The 23,311-nt window shown below is 38.6% G+C and overlaps 1 protein-coding gene across 1 annotated transcript in view; it reads left to right on the top strand.

The window, feature by feature from the left end:
* HAPLN1 (hyaluronan and proteoglycan link protein 1) overlaps positions 1 to 21,114 on the top strand; it is a 214,484-nt gene extending 193,370 nt beyond the window's left edge. The window contains exons 4-5 of the mRNA XM_069751302.1: positions 5,987 to 6,289; positions 17,536 to 21,114. Coding sequence (XP_069607403.1) covers positions 5,987 to 6,289; positions 17,536 to 17,819 — 587 coding nt within the window. The 3' untranslated portion in view covers positions 17,820 to 21,114. The remainder of the gene's footprint in view (positions 1 to 5,986; positions 6,290 to 17,535) is intronic.
* Positions 21,115 to 23,311: the final 2,197 nt, after the last annotated feature.

The following is a 23,311-nucleotide window of genomic DNA, read 5'->3' as shown; positions in this document are numbered from 1 at the left end:
TGTTGAGGAGATACGTGGCACCTATGGTTCCATCTGTGGAGCCTCCTGCCCCTGTTTTGGTGGAGGGGGAATTGGAGTATATTGTGGAGAAGATTTTGGATTCTCGTGTCTCTAGACGGAAACTCCAGTATCTGGTCAAATGGAAGGGTTATGCTCAGGAAGATAATTCCTGGGTTTTTGCCTCTGATGTCCATGCCCCAGATCTTGTTCGTGCCTTTCATGTGGCTCATCCTGGTCGGCCTGGGGGTTCTGGTGAGGGTTCGGTGACCCCTCCTCAAGGGGGGGGTACTGTTGTGAATTCTGTGGCTGAGTTCACTTCTGTGGTCACAAGTGGTATTGCAGTCTCTGGGCTTCCTCCCTCAGGTGTTTTGGTGAGCTCGTTGGCTGCCTTGCTATTTAGCTCCACCTGAGTCTGTCTTCCTTGCTCCTTGTCAATGTTCCAGTGTTGGATCTGAGCTACTGCATCTTTCCTTGGGCCTGCTGCTGCTCTGCTAGATAAGTGCTTCTAGTTTGTTTTCTGTTTTTTTCTGTCCAGCTTGCTATTGTCTTTTGCTGGAAGCTCTGAGAAGCAGAGGGGTGCACCGCCGTGCTGTTAGTTCGGCACGGTGGGTCTTTTTGCCCCTTTGCGTGGTTTTCGTTTAGGGGTTTTTGTAGACTGCATAGTTCTCTTTGCTATCCTCGCTCTGTCTAGAATATCGGGCCTCACTTTGCTGAATCTATTTCATTCCTACGTTTGTCTTTTCATCTTGCTAACAGTCATTATATGTGGGGGGCTGCCTATTCCTTTGGGGTATTTCTCTGAGGTAAGTCAGGCTTGTATTTCTATCTTCAGGCTAGTCAGCTCCTCAGGCAGTGCCGAGTTGCATAGGTAGTTGTTAGGCGCAATCCACTGCTGCTTTATAGTTGTGTGAGGATAGATCAGGTACTGCAGTCTACAGAGATTCCACGTCTCAGAGCTCGTCCTATTGTTTTTGGTTATTGCCAGATCTCTGTATGTGCACTGATTACTGCACGCTGTGTTGCCTGATTGCCAGCCATAACAGGAGTCAATATCTGGAGAATAGATGAGAATATCATCCAGATAGACTACGACCGAGGTGGTGAGCATATCCCGGAAGATGTCATTCACAAAGTCTTGGAAAATGGCTGGGGCATTACAGAGCCCGGAGGGCATCACCAGATATTCATAGTGCCCATCCCTGGTGTTAAAAGCCATCTTCCATTCATCCCCCTCACGGATGCGAATCAGGTTGTAAGCACCCCGCAGATCTAATTTAGTAAATACCCTTGCTCCCCATAACCTATTAAAAAGCTCAGATATCAGGGGTAGTGGGTACTTGTTCTTAACGGTAATGGCGTTAAGACCCTGTAGTCTATGCATGGACGTAAGTCTCCACTCTTCTTCTGCACAAAGAAGAACCCAGCCCCTGCAGGTGACACTGACTTCCTAATGAATCCTCTTGCCAGATTCTCTTTGATGTACTGAGACATTGCCTCTGTCTCCGGGAGAGATAACGGATAGACTCGACTCCGGGGAGGCTCAGCACCAGGCAAGAGGTCAGCAGGACAGTCATAGGGGCGGTGAGGCGGAAGGGTCAATAGTGCTTGGGGAGAGAGGAAAGATCTGCGGGTACCTCTGTTATAGCAACCTGAACGCACTCCCTCTGACATCTACTCTCACAGGATTTACTCCATCCCAAAATTCTCCCTGAGGACCACTCTATATGAGGAGAATGATAGCGTAGCCATGGTATCCCCAACAGGACCTCATCAATTCCCTCAGGAATGACTTATAGAGAGATAATTTCCTGATGTGATGGAGACACAGAAAGAGTGAAAGGAATGGTTTGGTGTGTAATCTGTGAGGGTAGTGTCGACCCATTTACCACTCGAACTGTTACTGTTTTGGTGAGCATGACCAGCGGTATTGCGTGTCACTGGGCGAAAGTGGATGACATAAAATTACCCTCCACACCAGAGTCCATGCATAGCTCTACCATAAGAGTGGATGGGCCTATGGTAATTGTCTTCTTGAAGGACAACTTAGAGGCAAACGTCTCCGTGTCTAGTGTACCTCCTCCAACTGCCACTAGATGCTGACGTTTCCCCGACCGCTGAGGACACTTGGAGGCAAGATGTCCTGACTGCTGACAAACATGACAGACCTTAAGGGCACGAGCAGACCGGGACTTGGACCCCGCTCTTGACACTTCTATGCCTCATGTGACTCGGGTGCCTGGACCGGAGATTCCAAAGGTCTGGCAAAGGTGGGAGCCAGCCGAAACCTCTGCCTACACTGGGCTCGCTCCAACCTTCGCTCGTGAAAACGAAGGTCTATGCGAGTTGATACGGCTATGAGCTCTTCCAGTGTATCGGGAATCTCCCTAGTGGCCAAAGCATCCTTCACATGGTCAGCCAGCCCCCTCCAAAATACAGGAATGAGGGCTTTATCTGGCCACTCCAATTCAGATGCTAATGTCCGGAAGTGAACGGCAAAATGGCTGACCATGGTCGAACCCTGAGTCAATGCCAGCAGTTGGAGCGCCGTATCATGGGTGACTTGAGGTCCTACAAAGACCTGTTCCAGAGTGCCCAGAAACTGAGGAACACTCCGCACCACATGATCGTTGCGCTCCCACAGCGGCGTAGTCCACTCCAAAGCTCTGTCCGACAGGAGAGAGATTATGAATCCCACCTTTGCCCGCTCTGTGGGAAAACATGCAGCCAGGAGCTCGAGATGTATACCACACTGGCTCACGAAACCCCTACAGGACTTACTGTCCCCAGAGTATTTTTCAGGCAACGGGAGGTGAGATAAGGTCGGAACAGAGGTGGCAGTGGGTAAAGCTGCTGCAGCCATGCTAACAGCCTGAACAGCTATTGCGGTAACATCCACCGCTGAGGTTGTACGCTCGAGAGACGCCAACCGGCCCTCCAGCAGCTGGGTGTACCCCTGCAATCGCTGTTCATCCACCATTACTTAGCCAGATCCTGGCGCTAGTATACCGTTAGGGTTGGTGGAACACACCGAATATATTTATTAGATGAGATAGGTGTGTTCGCAACCCGGGATCCACCGTGCAGGAAAGAACCCTTTGCATAGTATCAGATTCAATGAGATGCTGGGACCGACGTCTCCGCTGAGCAGGCTCCACTGCGGCCGATGCAGAATGGGAGACCGCAGCAGACATGGCTCGAGATTCCCCCTGTGCAGCGGCGGGAACTCGACTCCTAACAAAGGGTTAACCAACTTCTTGAATATGGTTTTGAGCATCTTGTGGGGTCCAGTTTTTAGAATGGTGTCACACTTGGCTATTTTCTATCATATAGCCCCCTCAAAATGACTTCAAAAGAAATGTGGTCCCTAGAAAAAATGGTGTTGTAAAAATGAGAAATTGCTGGTCAACTTTTAACCCTTATAATTCCCTAACAAAAAAAAATGTTGGTTCCAAAATTGTGCTGATGTAAAGTAGACATGTGGGAAATGTTACTTATTAATTTTTTTGTGACATATCTCTGTGATTTAAGGGCATAAAAATTCAAAGTTGGAAAATTGCAAAATTTTCTAAATTTTCACCATATTTCCATTTTTTTCACAATTAAACGAAGGTAATTTCAAAGAAATTTTACCAATATCATGAAGTACAATATATCATGAGAAAACATTGTCAGAATCATCAGGATCCATTGAAGCTTTTTAGAGTTATAACCTCATAAAGGGACAGTGGTCAGAATTATAAAAATTGGCCCTGTCATTAACGTGCAACCACCCTTGGGGGATAAGGGGTTAACGAGTCTTATATCCTCTATGTGATATGACAAACATTAAACCACACATGGCTTATTGTACCTGTTGTTAGAAAGGCAATTTATGACAAAAAAGGTCATTTTAGAATATATAAGCTTGGCAGGTCAGCTCGAGCCTATAAAAACTGCAAAAAGCTCAACATAATCTATCAAAAAAGTATTCAAATCAGTATCAGAATAGAAAATAAATTATATTTAGCCAAGGTAAGCAATATAAATCCCAAGAAATTTTTTTAAACATTTAAATACCAAAAAAAATACAGGATTCACACATGTAGATCCCCTACATAATGGTTGTGGGAAATTGGTCATTGAAGATAAAGAGAAGGAACAAATACTAAATTAGCTTTTCAGATTTGTATACACCATTTCTGATAAGGTAAATAAAATTAATGAAAACAAGACCTCAAGTCCAGATGGTATGCATCCAAGAGTACTTAAGGAACTTAGTTCAGTTATTGCTGTGCCCCTCTTCCCCATTTTTAGATGCTTTCCAGTGACTGGCACTGTGACGAGTGAACGACACAAAGCTAATACGGTACCCATATCCAAAAGGGTTGTAGGTCTTTCACAGATTATTTTACACCAGTAAACATAACATTCATTGCGGGCAAATTTTTAAAAGACTATATACAGTAGTATGTTGTAGAAAATAATACTAACAGTGATGGCCAGAATGGTTTTACTAAGGACAGAAGTTGTCAAACCAACCTGATTAATGTTTATGAAGAGGTCAGAAGCCTGGACAGAGGAGTAGCTGTGATATAATATTTTTGGACTTTTGCAAAGGAGTTTCATATTGTCCCACATTGATGTCTAATCATGGGTAAATTAAGATTTATAGGTTTTGAAAATAAGGTTTATAAATGGATTAGAAACTGGCACTAAGACCACACCCGTAGAGATGTGGAGAATGACTGCTACTCTGAATAGTCTCTATGTATAAATGGTGTAAACCAAGGTGCAGTGATGTGTCTGCTATAATGCAACCTTTTATAACTGATAGAGAAAATGGGATTAATAATGTTTCCATTTTTGTAGATGACACCAATCTATGCAGTATACTGCAGTCTATGGATCTATGGAAGTTATAATAATAATTTAATAGATTAAATAATTTAATAATTTACAGACTGATTTGGACAAACTGAGTGTTTGGGCATTCACTTGTCAGATGAGATTCAATGTGGATAAATGTAAAATTATGCATGTGGGCACTAAGCTGGAGGAATATTATGTCCTAGGGTGATTAAAACTAGGAGTCATATGTATAGAAGGATCTTAATGCAATGTCAGTCTTCTAAGCCCAGAAAAATATTGTCATATATTAAAAGAGGCATGTACTTCTGGTGAATATGCATATATATAGGGGTGAGGAAGGCAGACGCCGAACGTGCATCAGAGTGGATGCATCTACGGCACAGCTTGTGACGATTCTCACCTTAAAGCAGGTATTACTCTATTGTACTTTGTGCAGTAGCAGTACAAATCTCTTGACTATTATTGTCTTTTCCCTAACCTGAATCAGTGCACTCTGGCTGCTCCAGCAAATGTACTAACACTATATGCACAGGCACTTTAACCATCCTATCAATACTGCTTTCACTAGATATACCTGCCCTTGTCTGTCACATTGCATATTAGGGCAATTATCTACCAGTATTTTTCAATTGGCATTTTGTATATACGTTAATTGGATTTTCTGCCATGATTTATTGCTACCTCTTAAATTCAGCTGTGTTTTCCGTGTTTAGCATCCCCTTTTTTACTGGTGTTTTGATCCCACTTGCACCTTATTTCAATGTTTTTTTGTAATCAATAAAGTTTTCATTTTTTCACTCATTTTAGCTCTTTCAATTCTGTTTTCTCCTTTTTCTGTCACTTGCTTTTAGAGTGTATTGGATAATGCATTATGGTTATAATTAGAGCCCATTTTCTTTATCCTTTCCCATCCCTTGGTTGAACTTGATTTTTCAATCATTGTAACTATGTAATAGGTTCTGCTGTGACCCCTTTGTATGAGTGACTAAACTGCCATCACAAATGAGCTATCAGAAAAAGCATTTAGTTTCTCATGTATTGTATAAAACTTACAGCTGGTAAACTTTACATAAAGTCTTCTGATAACCTTTGCTTTAATTTTTATGTATTATCTCACCTTTTTTCATTTGTTTTTCAGGTGTTGTATATCCCTATTTTCCACGTATTGGCCGCTACAATTTCAATTTTTATGAAGCCAAAAAAGCATGTCAAGACCAAGATTCTATAATTGCCTCTTTTGATCAACTATATGATGCCTGGAGGTCAGGACTTGATTGGTGCAATGCAGGCTGGCTAAATGATGGATCAGTACAATACCCAATTACCAATCCTAGAGAACCTTGTGGGGGAAAAAACACTGTTCCTGGAGTTCGAAACTATGGATATAGGGATAAAGACAAAGGCCGATATGATGTGTTTTGTTTCACATCAAACTTCAAAGGTAAATGAAAACATATATTACAAGCTACATTGGTGGCTGTGAAAACATTTCTAAGGATTCTGTCTCCAGTAGTCAGATTCTCTAGGGTTTATTTTATTTTTCCAATTGTCGATGAGGTTTCATCCTCTGGACCTCCACTGATAAAACTTCTGGCATTTTAATTTGTGATACAATAATTACCCTTTAACCCATGACATTATTACATTTCAATGTGAGAAAGACAGCAAATTTCTATCCGTTTATTAAATGTCGCCAGCCATTCATGTTATATCCTTTGGAGTCACTTTATTTAAAAGTAACTAGTGTACCGCTAATGGGCTAGGTAAACACCTATTACATAGGAAGGTAATCCAATGATGGTGGTGAGCTTTGCATTGCTTTAGCAGTCGACACACAATCTTCCCTCTCTAATTGGACAATTAGAATTTCCCACTTTTGATTTCTTCTAAATTTTTAAGTTTGTTCAGGTTATTTGGTTTCAGAGTTTGGTAGTGTTCATAGAGCCAATCCTTCATTGAAAAGTCTAAATTTTGACTTTGGAATCTTATAGCATTAAAACTGTTGAACAAATGTCCTCACCCAGAGTACAATTCATGGATTTGTTAAATAGAAATTTTGGGAAATTTTTTTGGGAGACGCAGAAAATAATAATGGAGCCACCCAAGTTTTGTGTGCCACGATGGGCAGTAGCCTTTAGACTTTATATAGTAATGCAGATGAAATGACAGCATATTATTTTGTAATAACTCAATATTAAATAAATAGAGATCAGCCAATCTGCTGAAATTTAAATTCGGCAGATTTATTCGAATGCAGCTGGGAAATTTGAGTTGCATTAAATTTAAGGTATAATAAACAGATGGACAAGGAAAGGAATAATAAACAATATCTTTCCTGGCCACCGTTAGCCCCACTGTTCTCTTGCTCACGCATTAAGGCAGCAGCTCACAGTTCCTGCCTACTCTTCAATCCTTGCTGGTGCTTTTGGTACCTTGACTCACATTATTACACACATTATTACATTATTACATGACACATTATGTCATGATATATGCGGCCTCATGCAGTCATGTCACACCATGTTACCCCATAAGGTGATGTAAGGTAAAAGCAAAGAAAAAAATCGGAGTCAAAATTTCTGCCATTCACAGTGAGCTAAGAACTGTCAGGTAAGGAGCTGCTACAACAAGGAGAGTTGAGGAGAACAGTGAATATGATATTTTATTTTTTTTAACTCATCACTGGATCAAAAAAAACAAATAACCTTGTAAACCTTTGGTAACCCAGATAAAAATCCACCTTTAATTATCATTTTAAAACCATGTAACAGCCACAAACAACAAAACCCGAACAAAAACACACAGCCGTGCAGTCTAGATAATCACTACCACAACAACCTAATAAATCCTACCTATCAGCGGAGGATGGCACCTATATATATATATATATATATATATATGCGAGATTGGCGCCCCCCCTCAATGTCGGCTGACCCTACATCTCCTACATGCACCCTAGTTTAGTGTCTCATTTGGACCATCAGATATGCATGACCGGAAAATTAGATAGGGATTTATAAAAGCCGATATTGACTGAAGGTTAGATTGTGGCAGGGTGAAAGACACGGACAAAAACAAAGTGCAAAAAGTGCTCGTGAATAATAACAACCTCACTAACTCTGTTCCCTGCTGGTAACAAAACCTGCCTGACTGTGGGGGTTGGTGCCCTACTTTTCATCAGATATGGTGCCCCATACATGACCTGGATATCAGGATGGCGCCCCGCGTTTTGCTTCTTCTAATGGGGGAGTCGACGAAGCAAAACATGAAATGTGCGTCGGGGCGCCATCCTGAAAACCAGATCATGTATACCATTCTCATATAAACTAATGCTTACCTTTTTCCATAGGTTTAATCACCACAAACCTGAGTAGCACTAATGCACTTTATTTTATATACTCTCCTATGATGGTATGGAATGTTTTCAGAGTGAGCACTGAGCACCTTATTCCTTCCAGGTGAAGATGTAGAGCAATCACTATTAATATATATATATATATATATATATAAGAACAAAATTGGAACAGCATCCAAGAATACCTTAACCGTAGTGCAAAGCTCTCTGTTACATTTTCCTGGCAAAGAAAGTATATACTATATTTAAATATATCATATAAAATGCAATGTAATTCTGGTATACATACTGTAAATAGCGCTACATGTTACTACCATCCCTATTCTGAAAGTTGGCTCATTTTCTTATGATAATCCTGTGTTGTCAGGTCTATTTTTGCATCTACCCGTTAAGACAATACTTGTTTCAAAAGTTTTTATAAAACTTGTATGTTTATTTTTTTGTTAATAAAATTAGATATTTTTTTACTACTTGGTATATGCTTCCGTATGTTGTAGGTTTAATGATCGTTGGAAGTACCTTTGAAGCTAGGTCATTATTTTCTTTTAGATACATATACTAATAGATCTGTTAATGTAATTTAGTTTTAAAGATAGATTATTTATTTTTAATCAAAAGATTAGAACTTTTAAATTAATATTTCTTCGGTAATGCCATATTGCAATTTTCATTTACTGCATATCTAAAATGTTGTCACCATTTTCTTGTTTTAATCATTTTAAAGCGTTACATGATAGCAAAATAATTATCAAATTTTCTAAAGCCTCAGTAAATGATGCAGTAATTAGTGATTTCTACATTTCCTTATTCCTTTGTTAATTAGATAGAAATGTGGATTTCTCTGAACCTATTTGTTATTCATTCCATTAAATAGTGTATAGCTTATCAGAAAATATATGATACTGCAATTAATTGATAAGATGCTGCTATTTCTGGGAGCATTTGACTGCAAACACAGATTTCTGGCATCAGAAGATGCTAATGGGAATTTAAGTGTTGGTTTCCATGGAGACTATTTGCTTCACAATCCTCTTCAGACTTATGTTCACCGAGATCAGGAAAAGGTTTCAAAATAATTATGAAAGATAAAAAAAATCTGCATAGTGAACGACCATTAATCGTGTGTACTCTGTGTTGCAAAAAAAGCTTACAGACACTTTGGGACTGATCGCAACACAATGTACTATATCAAGTCATTGGCAAGGTGGCAGAAGATAATATGACTTTCCTAAAGTCATGCAGAAGCCTAGAAGCCAAACAAGCATTTTTTTTTAGAAATTAATCCTGGATATAATGGTGACCTAATTCCATTATGAGTTGGTTTTCCCTCAATAAACAAATCATGGGCCTTCAATGCTTATCAGCACTGAGAATAAAAAAGTTCTCTGTCTAAATGCTGGGGTACCGTCCCATGATGGAGCATCCTGGTACAATGTTCAGGAAAAGTAAGGAAAGTTTTGCTTTCCAAAAAGGCTTGAGAAGAGTTTGACGAAACCTGGGAGATTTGCCAACCATTCCAAAGTCCTGGAGGTTTCCCATTTTCTGAATATCATTACAAACGTGTGGCTCCCTGCTCCAACATTCAATAAATATTGTACTATTATTTTTTCTGTAAAACTAGTCTTGCTATCAGCCCAAAATGTAATCAAGCTCAAAGGTGGAAAGCTATCTGCTTACCATTTTTTTAGTCTCTAAGTGGTATCTTCTCACCTTGCAGAGAGTGACATGCCTGACAAGTGTAAGGATACTTATAGGCCAGGCAACCCTCCTTTGGGAAAAATATATATAGAAGAAAAATATAGAAGAAAAATATGTATAGAGGATATTCCTCTGTACGGAGAAATACAACTTAAACTCTAATGCCACCTTTTAAAAGTAGCAAATTAGCAATTATAAAAGTCAATATCAGTCTTTTAACGGGCCTTGTCATATGACACAATAAAAAAACACAATCTCAATTTGTTTCAGAATATTTTCCTTCCTTCATGCAAAGCATGACATTTGATTTGCCAGTATGAGGAGCCTACAACTCTGCTCTTAGGGGTAACATATCTCTTTGTGGACAGTGACCTGAAATGCAAGTGCAAGGAGACTTATAGGTCAAATGAGAGCGCATGTGGAGCGCCCTGCCAGGGCAATCGGTACTCGGTACTGGGTCCGGTCGGATATTAAAGTGAATGTCACAGTGGCAGGGACCGGGTCCGTGGCCCTGGGTGTCCAATTAAGGGGAAAGGTCTTTTAAGGGGAATTGTGGTAAAGTCTGTCATGATGCCACCTGTGGTGTTCGGTCACCCACAGGTGAAGCGGGGTCCCCAGAGGTCCTGATGTGTATGGCGATGATGGTGTAGGCCAGTAAAATGAGTAAAGGACACAAGTTGTAAGTCTTTACCTGGTTTACTGTAGTTATCAGGCAACAGTCCAGGGTACCAGGCATGGGTGATGGTGGTCTGGCCGGCTTAGAGGCAATGGGAGATTCCCTTTTTCCAATCGAGGTTTGTGAGCCTTTCCAACTAGCGCCTGCTGTATATGAAGTCCCTGCTGCCTGAAGCTTTCTGCAGAGCCCTCTATTCCCCCTGTCCTGAGACAGGTACCTGCATGACGAGCAGCTTGAGCCTTTATATAGGGACTCTATCATGCCCCGGGCTCCTCAGGTGCTGCTGTGTCTCAGGCGTGGTGTGGGCCAATTACATACAGTTCTCAGCCCTCCAGTTCTGCTCTGTGTCTTAGAGTCCCAGAAAAGCCTCAGACTCCCAGTTCCAGGCTACTGCGCTCCGGCTCTGAGGGTGTCCTTCCGCTGTTCCCCTCTTAGCCCTTTCTCTCTCCTCTGCTCCTTTCCTCTGTAGCTCCACCACATACAACAACTCTTCAGGTTCTCTCTCCTTCCAGAGGCTGCAGCTCCCTCGTGGCTGCCATGCCTCTCTGTGTGCACTCAGTTCCAGACTTCCTTCTCCTTCAGTGTCTCTGAACAAATAACTAGCTCCTCTTCCAGATCAGGATACCTAAAGCCTAGGGGTAGCTCCCCTGAATCCAGGTCCTGTGCTCCCCCTCCTGGCCTGGATTTGGAATGTGTTGTGTGTGGGTGCCTTACCTGGTGAAGAGAACTCCATTGCCTCTGAGCATGATATTACTCTCCCAGAAAGGAAAGCAACATCACTGCAGCAACCGGTCACCTGGCATGTTGCACATGCTTTGTACTAAGATGTAGCAATACCCTGAAGTCTTTTTACAATTGCATGTCAGATATGTCACTTTCTACAAGGAGAGACGTTACCCCTTAGACCAGAGTCAGAGGCTAATTATACAGGAAAATCAGATCTCATGTTTTGCACTGAGTAGGGGAAATCCCCTAAACAAGTGTCTGCAAATTAACATTCTGGTTTGTCTTTTATCCTCATTCATATGGCAAGGCTCGTTAAAGGGTCAATATTGACTTTTAGGATTGCTACTTCCAATAGATGGCACTGTATTTCATGTGCTTGTCCTCTCTGAAAAAGCAATTTGCATATTTAACTACCCAGATATGCATTGTATGACCTATAAGTCTCCTTACAATTGTGAATTGTGTGTAAGGCAGGCAATGCCGTTGGATTTTGGGCGCTTACCATTTCCATAGAATTAAGGACACCGTAGTCTATCCCTGTCCTCTGAATTACTCTAAAAGATAGACATGCCAGGTTCACATGCCTTGCTATGCTGCAAAACCAACCCTTATCTGTCGCCTCCCCAACCTACAAAGGTGGGAAACCGAAGTGTATAGGATAACACAAACAGATAAACAAGGCATAAATGAAAATAACAATCATACAAAATACAGTCACCAAACAGAGTGGAACACAGGGGGTAAATAGAAGGAGAATTAAAATAAGAGAGGATAAGGGTGTGCACACAAATAAAGCTCCAAGCAACAATCTCCTAAACAAATCTCCAAACGTGTGGTGACTCAGTTAAGATTTCTGCTGTCTCTGACAGAAGGCCATCCCTGCACGCCACCTTGGGGGCTGTACTGCCCAACTGCATCGGCGATTGCTGTGATTGACTGTTCAGAATTGATCAGCTAATCACAGTGATGTGACAATTACATTTAAAGAAAAAAAATCCATGTCACATGCAGTGATTGGTGCTGTCTGAGACAGCACCAATCACAGCAGTCACAATGGATGGGGTGATCGTGATGTTTAACCCCTTTGGCGTTGATTGGCTGAACAATAGTTAGTGACCAATGGAGCTAATCTAAAATAGTAATCACCACTCTGCACGCCATCTTTACCACAGAGTTGGCATGTAGAGCAGCTGTATATCCCCCTCTGTGTACCTGAGTGAGGGTAAGTCATTAGTGGCCAGTGCGATCCTCCTGCGATCTGTCTCCTGCCATTTCCTGTGCTGTGTCTCCTGCAATTCTTCTGCGATCTGTACGGTGTGCCATCTTTTTGACCATCTGTGATGACAGCAGCAGCAGTTCCTACGCCCCTGTTCCAGTTCCCCATCCCCCCACCCCAATCCACCCACTCTAAATTATATTTTTTGTTCACTTTTTACACTTTTTTCACGTGTGCGGCATCCTGCATTCATGCTCTTCCCATGACTACAGTACTCTGATCAGTATCACAGCTGATCAGAGTCTGAGCCAAGGGACTTTTTAGTTTTTAGCTAGTTAGAGTAGCAGATGTTGCAGTGTAAGTGACGTTCAAATTTTTTTCAGAAAAAAAAAATAGTAGTACAGAGTAGCTTTTTTAGGTAGGGAGTTATCGTATAGGAGTAACAGACGACACAGTTTTAGTGACTTCCGTTTCGTTTTGAAAAAAAAAAAAATAGTAGCAGTTAGTACACAGTAGTTTTATAAGTAGGGACATAGCAATAGCATATTAGAGTAGTGGACTTTGCAGTGTTAGTGACGTTCAATTTTCTTCTTAAAAAAAAATAATAATATGTAGTTAGTACAGAACAGCTTTATAGATAGGGAAGTAACGTTTTTCTTTTGCAAAAACAAAGAATCATCATTCCCCAGTTATGGTAGAGTACGTTGCAGTGTTAGTGACGGCCATTTTTTTTGCAAAAAGAATACTTAGAGCCAAGTAAATGTATAGATATCGCATTAAAGGAGCGGACATTGCAGTGTTAGTGATGTCCATTTTTCTTTTGCAAAATAAATAATAGTTTGCACCAAATAACTTTATAGGTAGGGCATTAGTGTAATGAATGTCACTGTAATTTTATTATACAAACTTTTTTTTACATCTACTGATTTTTTCTTTTAATTTTTTTCTTCTAAGTGTTTCTTCTAAGTTCTAACTTTTTTTGTCTACTTTTTTCACTCTACGTTTTATAATAAATAGTGCCCTGTACACAAGGCCCACATAATACAAAAGTAAATGCACCACCTACACACACATTCCCAGCGATTTGAAGAATAAAATAAAAATGGTCCATTCATCAAAAAGATGCTACACACCAGGAGGGGCATTCACTTTCCTTGCCTTTGACACAAACACAGGCAGTGAAGAAGATCATACATTCCTTGATTTCTCTTCCTCCTCATCTAGTGAGGAGGGACTCCCAAAAAGGCTCCCTAGGACCCAGGCAACCTCTCTAGCAATCGATCCCATATGGACTCCACCCACAAAAAATTATCAGCCTGTTATTCCAGATATAATTGGCAGCTCAGGAATCCAAGTTGATGTTATAGGCCTCACTGAAATTAACTTTTCCAAATTAGTTTTCAGCAAAGAAATAATACATCTTATAGTGGCCCAGACGAATTTGTAGGCCCAACAAATTCTCACCCAAAATGCCAAGTTATCACAAACCAGATGGAGCCCTGTAAATGTAGCAGAAATAATGACAATTTGGGGCATTATGCTGCATATGCACATAGTAAGAAAACCAGAGATTTGGCAATAATGGAGTACTGATATACACTGCAGCACATCAGTACTCCATATGGCCATGGTATGGACACAATTTGAAGCGAGCCAAACATTTTTTCATTATAGTGATAATGTGCAGTGTCAATCCTGAGATGATCCTAACTTTATTTATCTATATAAAATTTGTCCAGTAGTTGAACACTTCAACAGAAAATTTGCTGAGGTGTACAACCACCCAAAAGATAACTCTATAGAGGAACTTCTGGTTCTTTTGAATGGGAGACTAGAATTCCAACAATATCTGCCCAGTAAGAGGGCCAGGTATGGAATTACACTGTACAAGCTGTGCAAGAGTACTTCAAGGTACACCCACAGATTTATGGTCTAAGAAGAGCAGGGGGTTGGACCAGATGACCCTGGAGATCCCTTCCATCTCTACCATTCTAAGATTCTATGATTCTATAATTAAGTTAAGGACACCCAGATTGAGTCCCCTGAATGCCACCATGAGTGTGAGTGGAAAAATTGTGTGGGGATTGCTGCACCTACTGCTGGATAAGAGTTATCACCTCTACATGGATAACTTTTATACCAGCATCCAAATCTTCAAGACCCTATCTGGATGCATGCGTCATCGTGCGAAAAAAATCAGAGGCCTCCCTAAGCCACTAATCAGGCAACTGCTGAGAAAGGGTGAAAGCAGAGCCCAATGCAGTGGCAACAGCTGGTGGTCATGTATAAGGACAAGAGGGATTTCCTTATCTTGACAACCATACACCATGATAACAGCTCCCTTTTCAATGTTAAAGATATCACAAGTCCGAAATCCATGTTGTATCCTGGATTATAACAAGTAAATTGGGGTTGTAGATTTCTCAAATCAGGTTCTCAAACCATACAAAGCAATTAGAAAAGCAAAGTATGGAACCAAAAAATTGTCTGTGCATATCGTAAGGATGGCACTGGACAATGCTTTGGTGCTGTTTCAATCTGCAGGCATTACCTTCCTTCATTTTAAAGAGGTAGTCATCCAGGCCTTAATGCTTGGCACTGAGGAAGGTGAGGATCCCAGAACTTCTGAAACTGATGGTGCCCATATCGTCCCAGGTAAACATTTTCCAGAATAATTTCCCTAAACAGCAAAGAAGGGAAGATCACAAAAAGGTGCAGGGTATGCTCCAAAAGGGGAGTATGAAAAGATACAATTTACCATTGTGAAATCTGCTCTAGAAACCTGGCCTTTGTATTAAGGATTGCTTGAAAATGTACCACACAACCACAAATTAATAACATTTGTTTTTATTCTGTTGCCGCAACACACTATTATAATCTGATGTACTCCTCACAATTTTCATATGCCAACACATTTTAAATTCATACAACAGAAAACCAAAAGCATTATAATCATTACTATAAACTATGCCTCTAGATAATATTTTTTGGGGGTGTAGTTTCCAAAATGGGATCAATTGTGGGGGATTTCCACTGTTTAGGCATACTGGGGGCTCTCAAATGCTGCATGGCGCTCACTCCTTCTATTCCAAACCCTGCTGTGCACCAAAACAGTAATTTTCCATAACATATAGGGTATTCGCCTACTCAAGGGAAATTGCACATCAGTTGTTGGGGTCCATTTTCTCTTGTTACCCTTGTGAAAATAAAAACAAATCACATTTTTTCCACAGAAATGTTTTTCAGCCCTATTTTTTTTTACTTTAATGGTTCAACATTATAAATTTTTGTGAAACACCTGGGGTTCAAGGTGCACACCACACATCTAGATGAATTCTTTGGGGGGTCTAGTTTACAAAATAGAGTCACATGTGGGGGCTTTCCACTGTTCAGGCACATAGGGGAGATATGGTGAGTGCAGGCCATGTCATCAGTCTGTGGTCCAAACCATCACTTCTTCCCTTCTGAGCCCTGCCATGTTCTCAAACAGAAGTTTTCCACAACATATGGGTCATCTGCCTACTCAGGCGAAATTGCACAAGAGATTTTGGAGTCTATTTTCTCCTGTTACCCTTGTGAATAAAAAGGGGCTAAAATATAATTTTTGTGATTTTTTTTTTTTTAATTTTTACGGGTTTACGTCATAAAATTATGTGAACCTCCTGGGGATTCCAGGTGCTCCCCACATAGTAGATAATTTCCTTGAGGGGTATTGTTTCCAAAAGGGGTCACTTGGGGGTTTCCACCGTATGAGCGCATCAGGGGCTCTCCAAATGTGACATGGCATTTGCTCTCCATTCCCAGCCAATTTTGCGTTCAAAAAGTCAAGCTGTGCTCCTTCCCTTCCAAGCACTGCACATGCAACCAAACAGTAATTTTCCCACATATGGGGTATCGGCGTACCCAGGAGAAACTATGTGGTCCATTTTCTCCTGTTCCCCTTGTAAAAATAAAAAAAAATTAGTCTAAAGTAAAATATGTGTGAAAAAAAGTTAAATGTTCATTTCTTCCTTTTACATTCTATTAATTCCTGTGAAGCACAACTTTTTGATTGTGATTTTGAACCTTGTGTGGTGCAGATTTAAGAATGGTGTCACATTTGTTTGTTTTTTCTGTCATATAGACCTCTCAAAGTCACTTCAAATGTGATGCGGTCCCTAAAAAAATGGTTTTGTACGTTTTGTTGGAAAAATGAGAAATCGCTGGTCAACTTTTAACCCTTCTAACTTCGTAACAAAAAGATATATGTTTCAAAAATTGTAGTGATGTAAAGTAGACATACAAGATATGCTATTAACAACAATTTTGTGTGATTTAAATCTGTTTTAAGGACATAAAAATTAACAGTTTGAAAATTGCACAATTTTCAAATTTTTTGCCAAATTTCCGATATTTTCACAAATAAACGGCAGTTGTATCGAGCAAATTTTACAATTATCATCAAGTACAATATGTCATGAAAAAGCAATCTTAGAATCGGTTTGAGCCATTGAAGCGTTCCATAATTATTAACTCATAAAGTTGTTACCTATTCAGAATTTTAAAAACTTGGCCAGGTCAGGAAGATGAAAATAGTCTTTGGGGTGAAGGGGTTTTAGGTTTACAATTTTTTTTCCAAGTTTATCTTTGCTATTTTTTTTATTTAACTTAGTACCAATATTTGCAGAAACTACATTTGCAGAAAAGAAAACTTGGCTGATGTATAATTATTGCACCTTGAAATTGTATAGGTTGGCAATTTGAATCCACAGAGGAAGTGTAGGTCCTAGTTTTGTTCATATTTATTTTCTAGTGAGGTAGGCATGCACTGTTTTATAATTGTTGGGGTACAGTGCTAAAATGCTTGCATGCTCTCATGTGACGCATACGTAGTCTCAAAGTTTAAGTTGAAGAACATATATAAAGTTTATAAAGTATTGGCCAGATCATTGAATCAGGATTCAATGAATTTTTTTTGCTCAACTTTACTTCATTCAAAATGAATTTATAACATATTATCTCTATTGTTCTCAATAGGTCGCTTCTACTACCTAATCCATCCAACAAAGCTGACATATGATGAAGCCGTCCAGGCCTGTATCAATGACGGGGCTCAGATTGCTAAAGTAGGCCAAATGTATGCAGCATGGAAACTCCTGGGATACGATCGCTGTGATGGAGGATGGTTGGCTGATGCCAGCGTCCGTTACCCAATCTCGAAGCCAAGAAGACGATGCAGTCCCAATGAGGCAGCTGTCCGCTTTGTAGGCTACCCAGACAAAAAGCACAAGCTCTATGGTGTTTACTGTTATAAAGCATAGAACTATAGTAACCCAAAAACACGAAACAGTATTACAAATATTAAAAAAAACATGTGAAAAAGATTTATTTAAAAAAAAAATGAACTCATGCAAGCTATAAAAACTGTGATAAACTTTTTACTTACTGTAAAAATTATTGTCAGTCACTAAGTTGTTTTTTTTCAGTCATCTTCTAAAATAAGAAAAAAAGGCTTTAACTAGGACGGAATTGTAATTTCAGCACATTAAAAGTAGTTTAATGAATGGGCATGCCATAGCTTGACAAATCTGAAAAGTGGAATGTAAAATTATTCCTAAAAGTAATGTATAAAGCACATCTTTAAGTAGATTTTATTTTAATTTTTTAATGTTATTTTATTTTTATTTTTTTTTTTACATTTCTGGATTTTTTGAAATGCACTACCAGAAAGTGATATATCATCAGGTGCTTGTTTTGCTAACTAGACAGATAGCTAGCATAGTATTTAAGCTGCATTTGCTTTGAAACGTGGTTCTTTAAGTAACACGAGGAAAACAAAAAGGCAAAAAAGATATATATATATAATAGCCCATTGACGTAAGAAGCACAACTAAATTTTTGTCAACATTTTAGCTGTATTTGTTTTATTTTATTTTATATGAAACATTGATGAATGTTTGCATAATTAATGAACAATCCGTACTATGTTTTTACTTCAGCTAAATGATGCCTAAGAAGTGTTGAGTTACAGGTAGCTAGGACTAGCTTTACGGGGCTATTTAGGCAGCACGGGCCGCTCGGTAACCCGTATTTAGCATCTTCTCAGGGCAGTTATACCAAGTGAACTGCTGGACAGAACTGAACACACTTAAAATTCTAACAAATATATTATATGTAGTCTTTAAATATTATTGTCTTTATAAAGTTATATTTAAAATGATGTTCGTATTTACAAAGAAATGAATGCAACTCAATATGGCTAGTCACAAAAAACATATATAATACTTGATCCCTGTTCTGAAAATGTTTCTTTCTTCTCATATATAAGAGCTCATGCCTATATTGAAGCATAAATACAAAATTTACACAGTGACCATGAACGCATGCTTGTTTTCATGGCTACGATGCTGTCCCTAATTGAAGCCAATGACATGACCCGATATTAAACATATAATTATACTTTAGTAAGCATGCCTTATAACAATGTATTTCGATGTTGAAAATGTCACTAGTAGTGTTAATATTAGTATTAGTCCCACGCTTAGCTAAATTGCATTTTAAAAAAAAATTAAAATATTCATAAGAAATGTTAAAATTGCCCGGCTGATGACATAATATATAATACATTGTTTTCTATAAAAGTGATGGTAAAAAAATAAGGAAATAATAGTGGAAAAAAAGTCTTGAATTCTTAAAAATATATCTTGAATCTTCATCATTTCTTTTTTTCACAGTAGTTCGACATATAAAAAAAATATAGTTGATTGAAATGAAAGCACTTCACAGATTGTCCAATATATGAGACGCATGTAGATTATATATATATATGTGTATAATACAAAAAATATACATTCATAATTAGAAATCAAGTTTTGTTTTAATACTTTTATCTAAAAGCATATACTAATGAATGGTTCAATTGTATAAACAGTTCTTTTGACTTATAAAGTAGGACAAGTTTATACCAGATTTTTTTTTTTTTTTCAAAAATGCACATCTGCTTTAAGGCTATGTTCACACGTTGCATTTTTGAAGAATTTTTTTCTGTTCATTTGCAGTACAGAAGCTACTTACAAAAGACCGATTTTACTTTTTTGTTGCGTTTTTTACTGTAGGTTACATGTCATTTGTCTACAGTACATGTTTAATAAATAATAAATAAATTTAGTTTTAGACACCAAAAACGCATCAAAAACACACAAAAAAGCAAGAAAACACAGAGTTTCATTTTTTTCCAGCATTTCTGCACTTCCTCACTGCTCTCTATGATGGAAAAAGTGCTACAAAAACTCTGAAACAATTGACATGCGTCAGATTTGAAAAAAGCAGCAGTTTATCAATTTAGTCCAGAAAAAATAGAGCAAAACCACAGTGTGTGAACATAACCTAATACTTCATATAGCACTTAAAGGGCCTCTAAGCAAAAAAATGCCCGCTAGACCCTCCCCCTCGCTCCACAAAAAAATAAAATAAAAAAGCAAACATGCAATCCCTCATATGGGCAATAGGGATCAATGTTTCATGGTCAGTGTTGCATGTTGCTGAGAAAGTAGGAGAAAAAGCAGCGCAAACAACTCTCCATCCAGACATGGTAGAAAGCCGCTCTATCTCCAACTTTCTCAACAGTGAGTTCAACATGATCTCAAGTATTAAACACTCTACTGTATATAAAATCCCCTGATTACTAACTAGACCATCAACTGGCAAACACTCCTTCGATAAAAAATGAAAGGGATACTTTGATGGGGAAGCAACTCATCTTTTCTTCAGCATAAAATTTGACAACTCGGAATTTGTACCATCATATGTTGTCTTACAACCCATTTAATTGCTATAAAATAATTATTTTGTAAGAATCATGATGCATTGGTGATAAACCAAGCAGCTCATAGTAGTAGCTAATGTGTTCAATCACAAGACAACTTTGTTTGCATAGGTTGGGACTCAGGAACACGACAGACAAAATCTTTTCAGCTTTAAGGTAATATATCTGTCATCCAAAGGATGATGTATCCTGGGCACATCTTGGCTACTGTACACTGCATACCAATTCAGATCTGTAAAGGGGTGCTACTATTAGACGTCTTCAAGTCTTCAATTTAATAAAAGGTCTATTTAGGGTGCGATGCCCTGATTTTACTGCCATTGTCTATATTATGTCAATTTCAGGACCATAACTAACATTAAGATCTGGCGTTCTAATAATTATTACATGTCTCATTTCAATCTTTATGAGATTATCTAGGGCACAAAAGCAAAAATCAATGGTGAGAAACATGTTTGCTTGTTAAGTAAAATAGGAAACTATTTTGAACTATAGACTTTTTATGGACACGGTGAAGTCACATTTCTTCCACCATAGGCTAACTAGGTTATGTATATCAAATAAATTCATGTGAGCGTACTGTATTACCAAACCTTCATTATTTTTCGACAGTAATGTGTGTGGAAAATGTAATGACTATTTGCTAACTGAATGTTTTAGGTCAATAATATAGTTATGTTTAAATACAAGAGAAATGGGCTTGCTCTACTATTGAGAAGACCGTGGTGCTGCAGGGAGAAATTAATTGTAATATGAAAATGTGACAATAAATGACAAGTTATTTTATATTTTTTGGAGTATGTTTTCTTATTTAAGAAGTCACCAATTTTTATGCACATACTTTGAAGATGAGAAGAGAAATATATCAGAGAAGGGGGAGATTTAATATGCATAGTGCGTATTTAAAACTTATTAATAATTAAATTTTTAATTGAAAGAGAAAATTCTGATTCTGTAACATTTATATAATGTTTTTACTGTTTGTACTTTTTTTCTGGGTTTAAAAAAATAGGAAACAATCTAGCTGCCCCTGTTATGAGTCCCCAATCTCCCATTGTACCTTTATTTTTGTTTTTTTAGCTTCTATTCAGCCTCTTATTGTTATCTTTCTTGTTTGTTATGGTGTATAGCCTAAACTTCCAGCCAGCTCTCCCTCTGTGCCTATAAAATAAATTTTACAAGACTGAGCTATATCTGTCCCTTAGCTCTCATACTTGCACTCTCAGTGCTTGCCCACTCTATGTGGAAAGAGCCATCTAGAGACTCTTATACAGTCTCAAGATGGATAAATAGCTACAAACTGTCTTTCCTTCCTAACATACATTAATTTATTCTATTGCAGTCTAGCAATAAGGAATACCAAGCTCCATCCCGTCTTGCTGAAGTCACAAACTGATAAGATTACTTACTCTGTGTAAACCCTGCAATGTACTCTCTCTGCAATTTCTCCCTGTGCATATCCCCTGTCACTCACATCTTGCTGAGGATCATACCCCATGCCCTCCATGACATCACAATTCAGAGCTCACTGTATAGCTGCTGGCTTAATTGGTCAAATTACAGGCAGAAAATCTCTGTGTTCTATGCTTTGAAGGGATTGTAGCAGGAAGTAAGGAGCTGGAGGTCACATCACTACATGTTACATTTCAGGAACAGAGAAGAATTTTAATACCATGTAAATTGTGAAGTTTTTTCATTTCTGATGGCCTTTACAATGCCTTAAGAAGTTTTTCAATTTCTTATAGCCGTTAAAATGTCTTTGTGTGTCTCGAAAACCCCTTTTACCTATGCAGTATTACTTTACCAAGAAATTGCCTGAATCATATAGTATAGAAAATTGTCATGAAAATACAATATCTGTGTATATTAAATTTTAAAAAAATATTTACCTAAAGAGACGATGCAACCAAAGTTCAAGATGATGGAGGTGACCTAAGACATTTTTAAACAAGTCAATACCAAGGAAAATGTTGGCTTCCTCCAGAATAAGAGTTATGCAGTTATTATGATAAAGTTTTGCAAGATATACACCACTACTATTAAAATATAGTTGACAGACATACTTTCCTCCTTGATCATGTGCCTTTGTTGTTTCAAGTCATGTTCAAAAAAACAATTTTTTTAACATTCTACCATTCCTGAGTCATTCTGCTTGCTACTCTGAATTTTCATTCTAATGTTTAAATAACAAGACGTCTTAAATCTTTACAATAGCTTAGTGAGTAGACTCGTATCTTACATTAATAAAATAAGCAATAGTAGTTGACTATTATGCTAATGTAAGCAATTGTTACGATTGTACAGAAGTATGATCTTCAACAGTGAAATTGCAAAATAAAGGAAAAGTTGTGTAATGATGAAAATCACAGGATGGAAAGACATGTCAATATTGAAAAAGTGGAAACAAAATTTTTAAAGCATCTTGATACATTCAGGACCAAGTATGAGCAACATGTGCAAAAATACATGCACTAACATGTTTTGGCATGTTAGCGTGAGGGTGTTAGTGGTTGAGGAATTTTCTGCCATACTGAATGTATTTGGACATGCAAATCATTAAGATCAGCTGCTGGCAGCTTCCTATGAAATTTGCTGAACAATGGCATACCAGTTTTGCTCAATAGGAAACAAGTCTAGAAATGCTGCAAGCCTTGGTAGCACATTTAAGCCATGCAGGCTGTTCATAGTAGCACGAGAAACATGCAGGCTGGTATTGTCGTATCGAAAAATGGCTCCTTGGAAACGTTAACATTCCTTCGCAAAGGTGTCTTCATAGAATTGCTTATATGGTCAGCAAAGCAATCTCCAGCTTGCTGTACATCCAAGGCAAAAGCAGGGAACATTTCTGAAGAGAATACACCTCCATACCAACCTCTATTGACATCTTTCTTTTCACCATGACAGCCTTTGAGAGCAGGACATGAAGTGAATTGAACACCTGTAGATGGATATCTGGCTTTTAGCCCAATGTTGAGCAAAAGCCTTTTG

The sequence above is a fragment of the Ranitomeya imitator genome, chromosome 1, assembly GCF_032444005.1.
Source record: "Ranitomeya imitator isolate aRanImi1 chromosome 1, aRanImi1.pri, whole genome shotgun sequence".
Classification (NCBI taxonomy): domain Eukaryota; kingdom Metazoa; phylum Chordata; class Amphibia; order Anura; family Dendrobatidae; genus Ranitomeya; species Ranitomeya imitator.
This window is presented reverse-complemented; position numbering and strand designations above follow the sequence as displayed.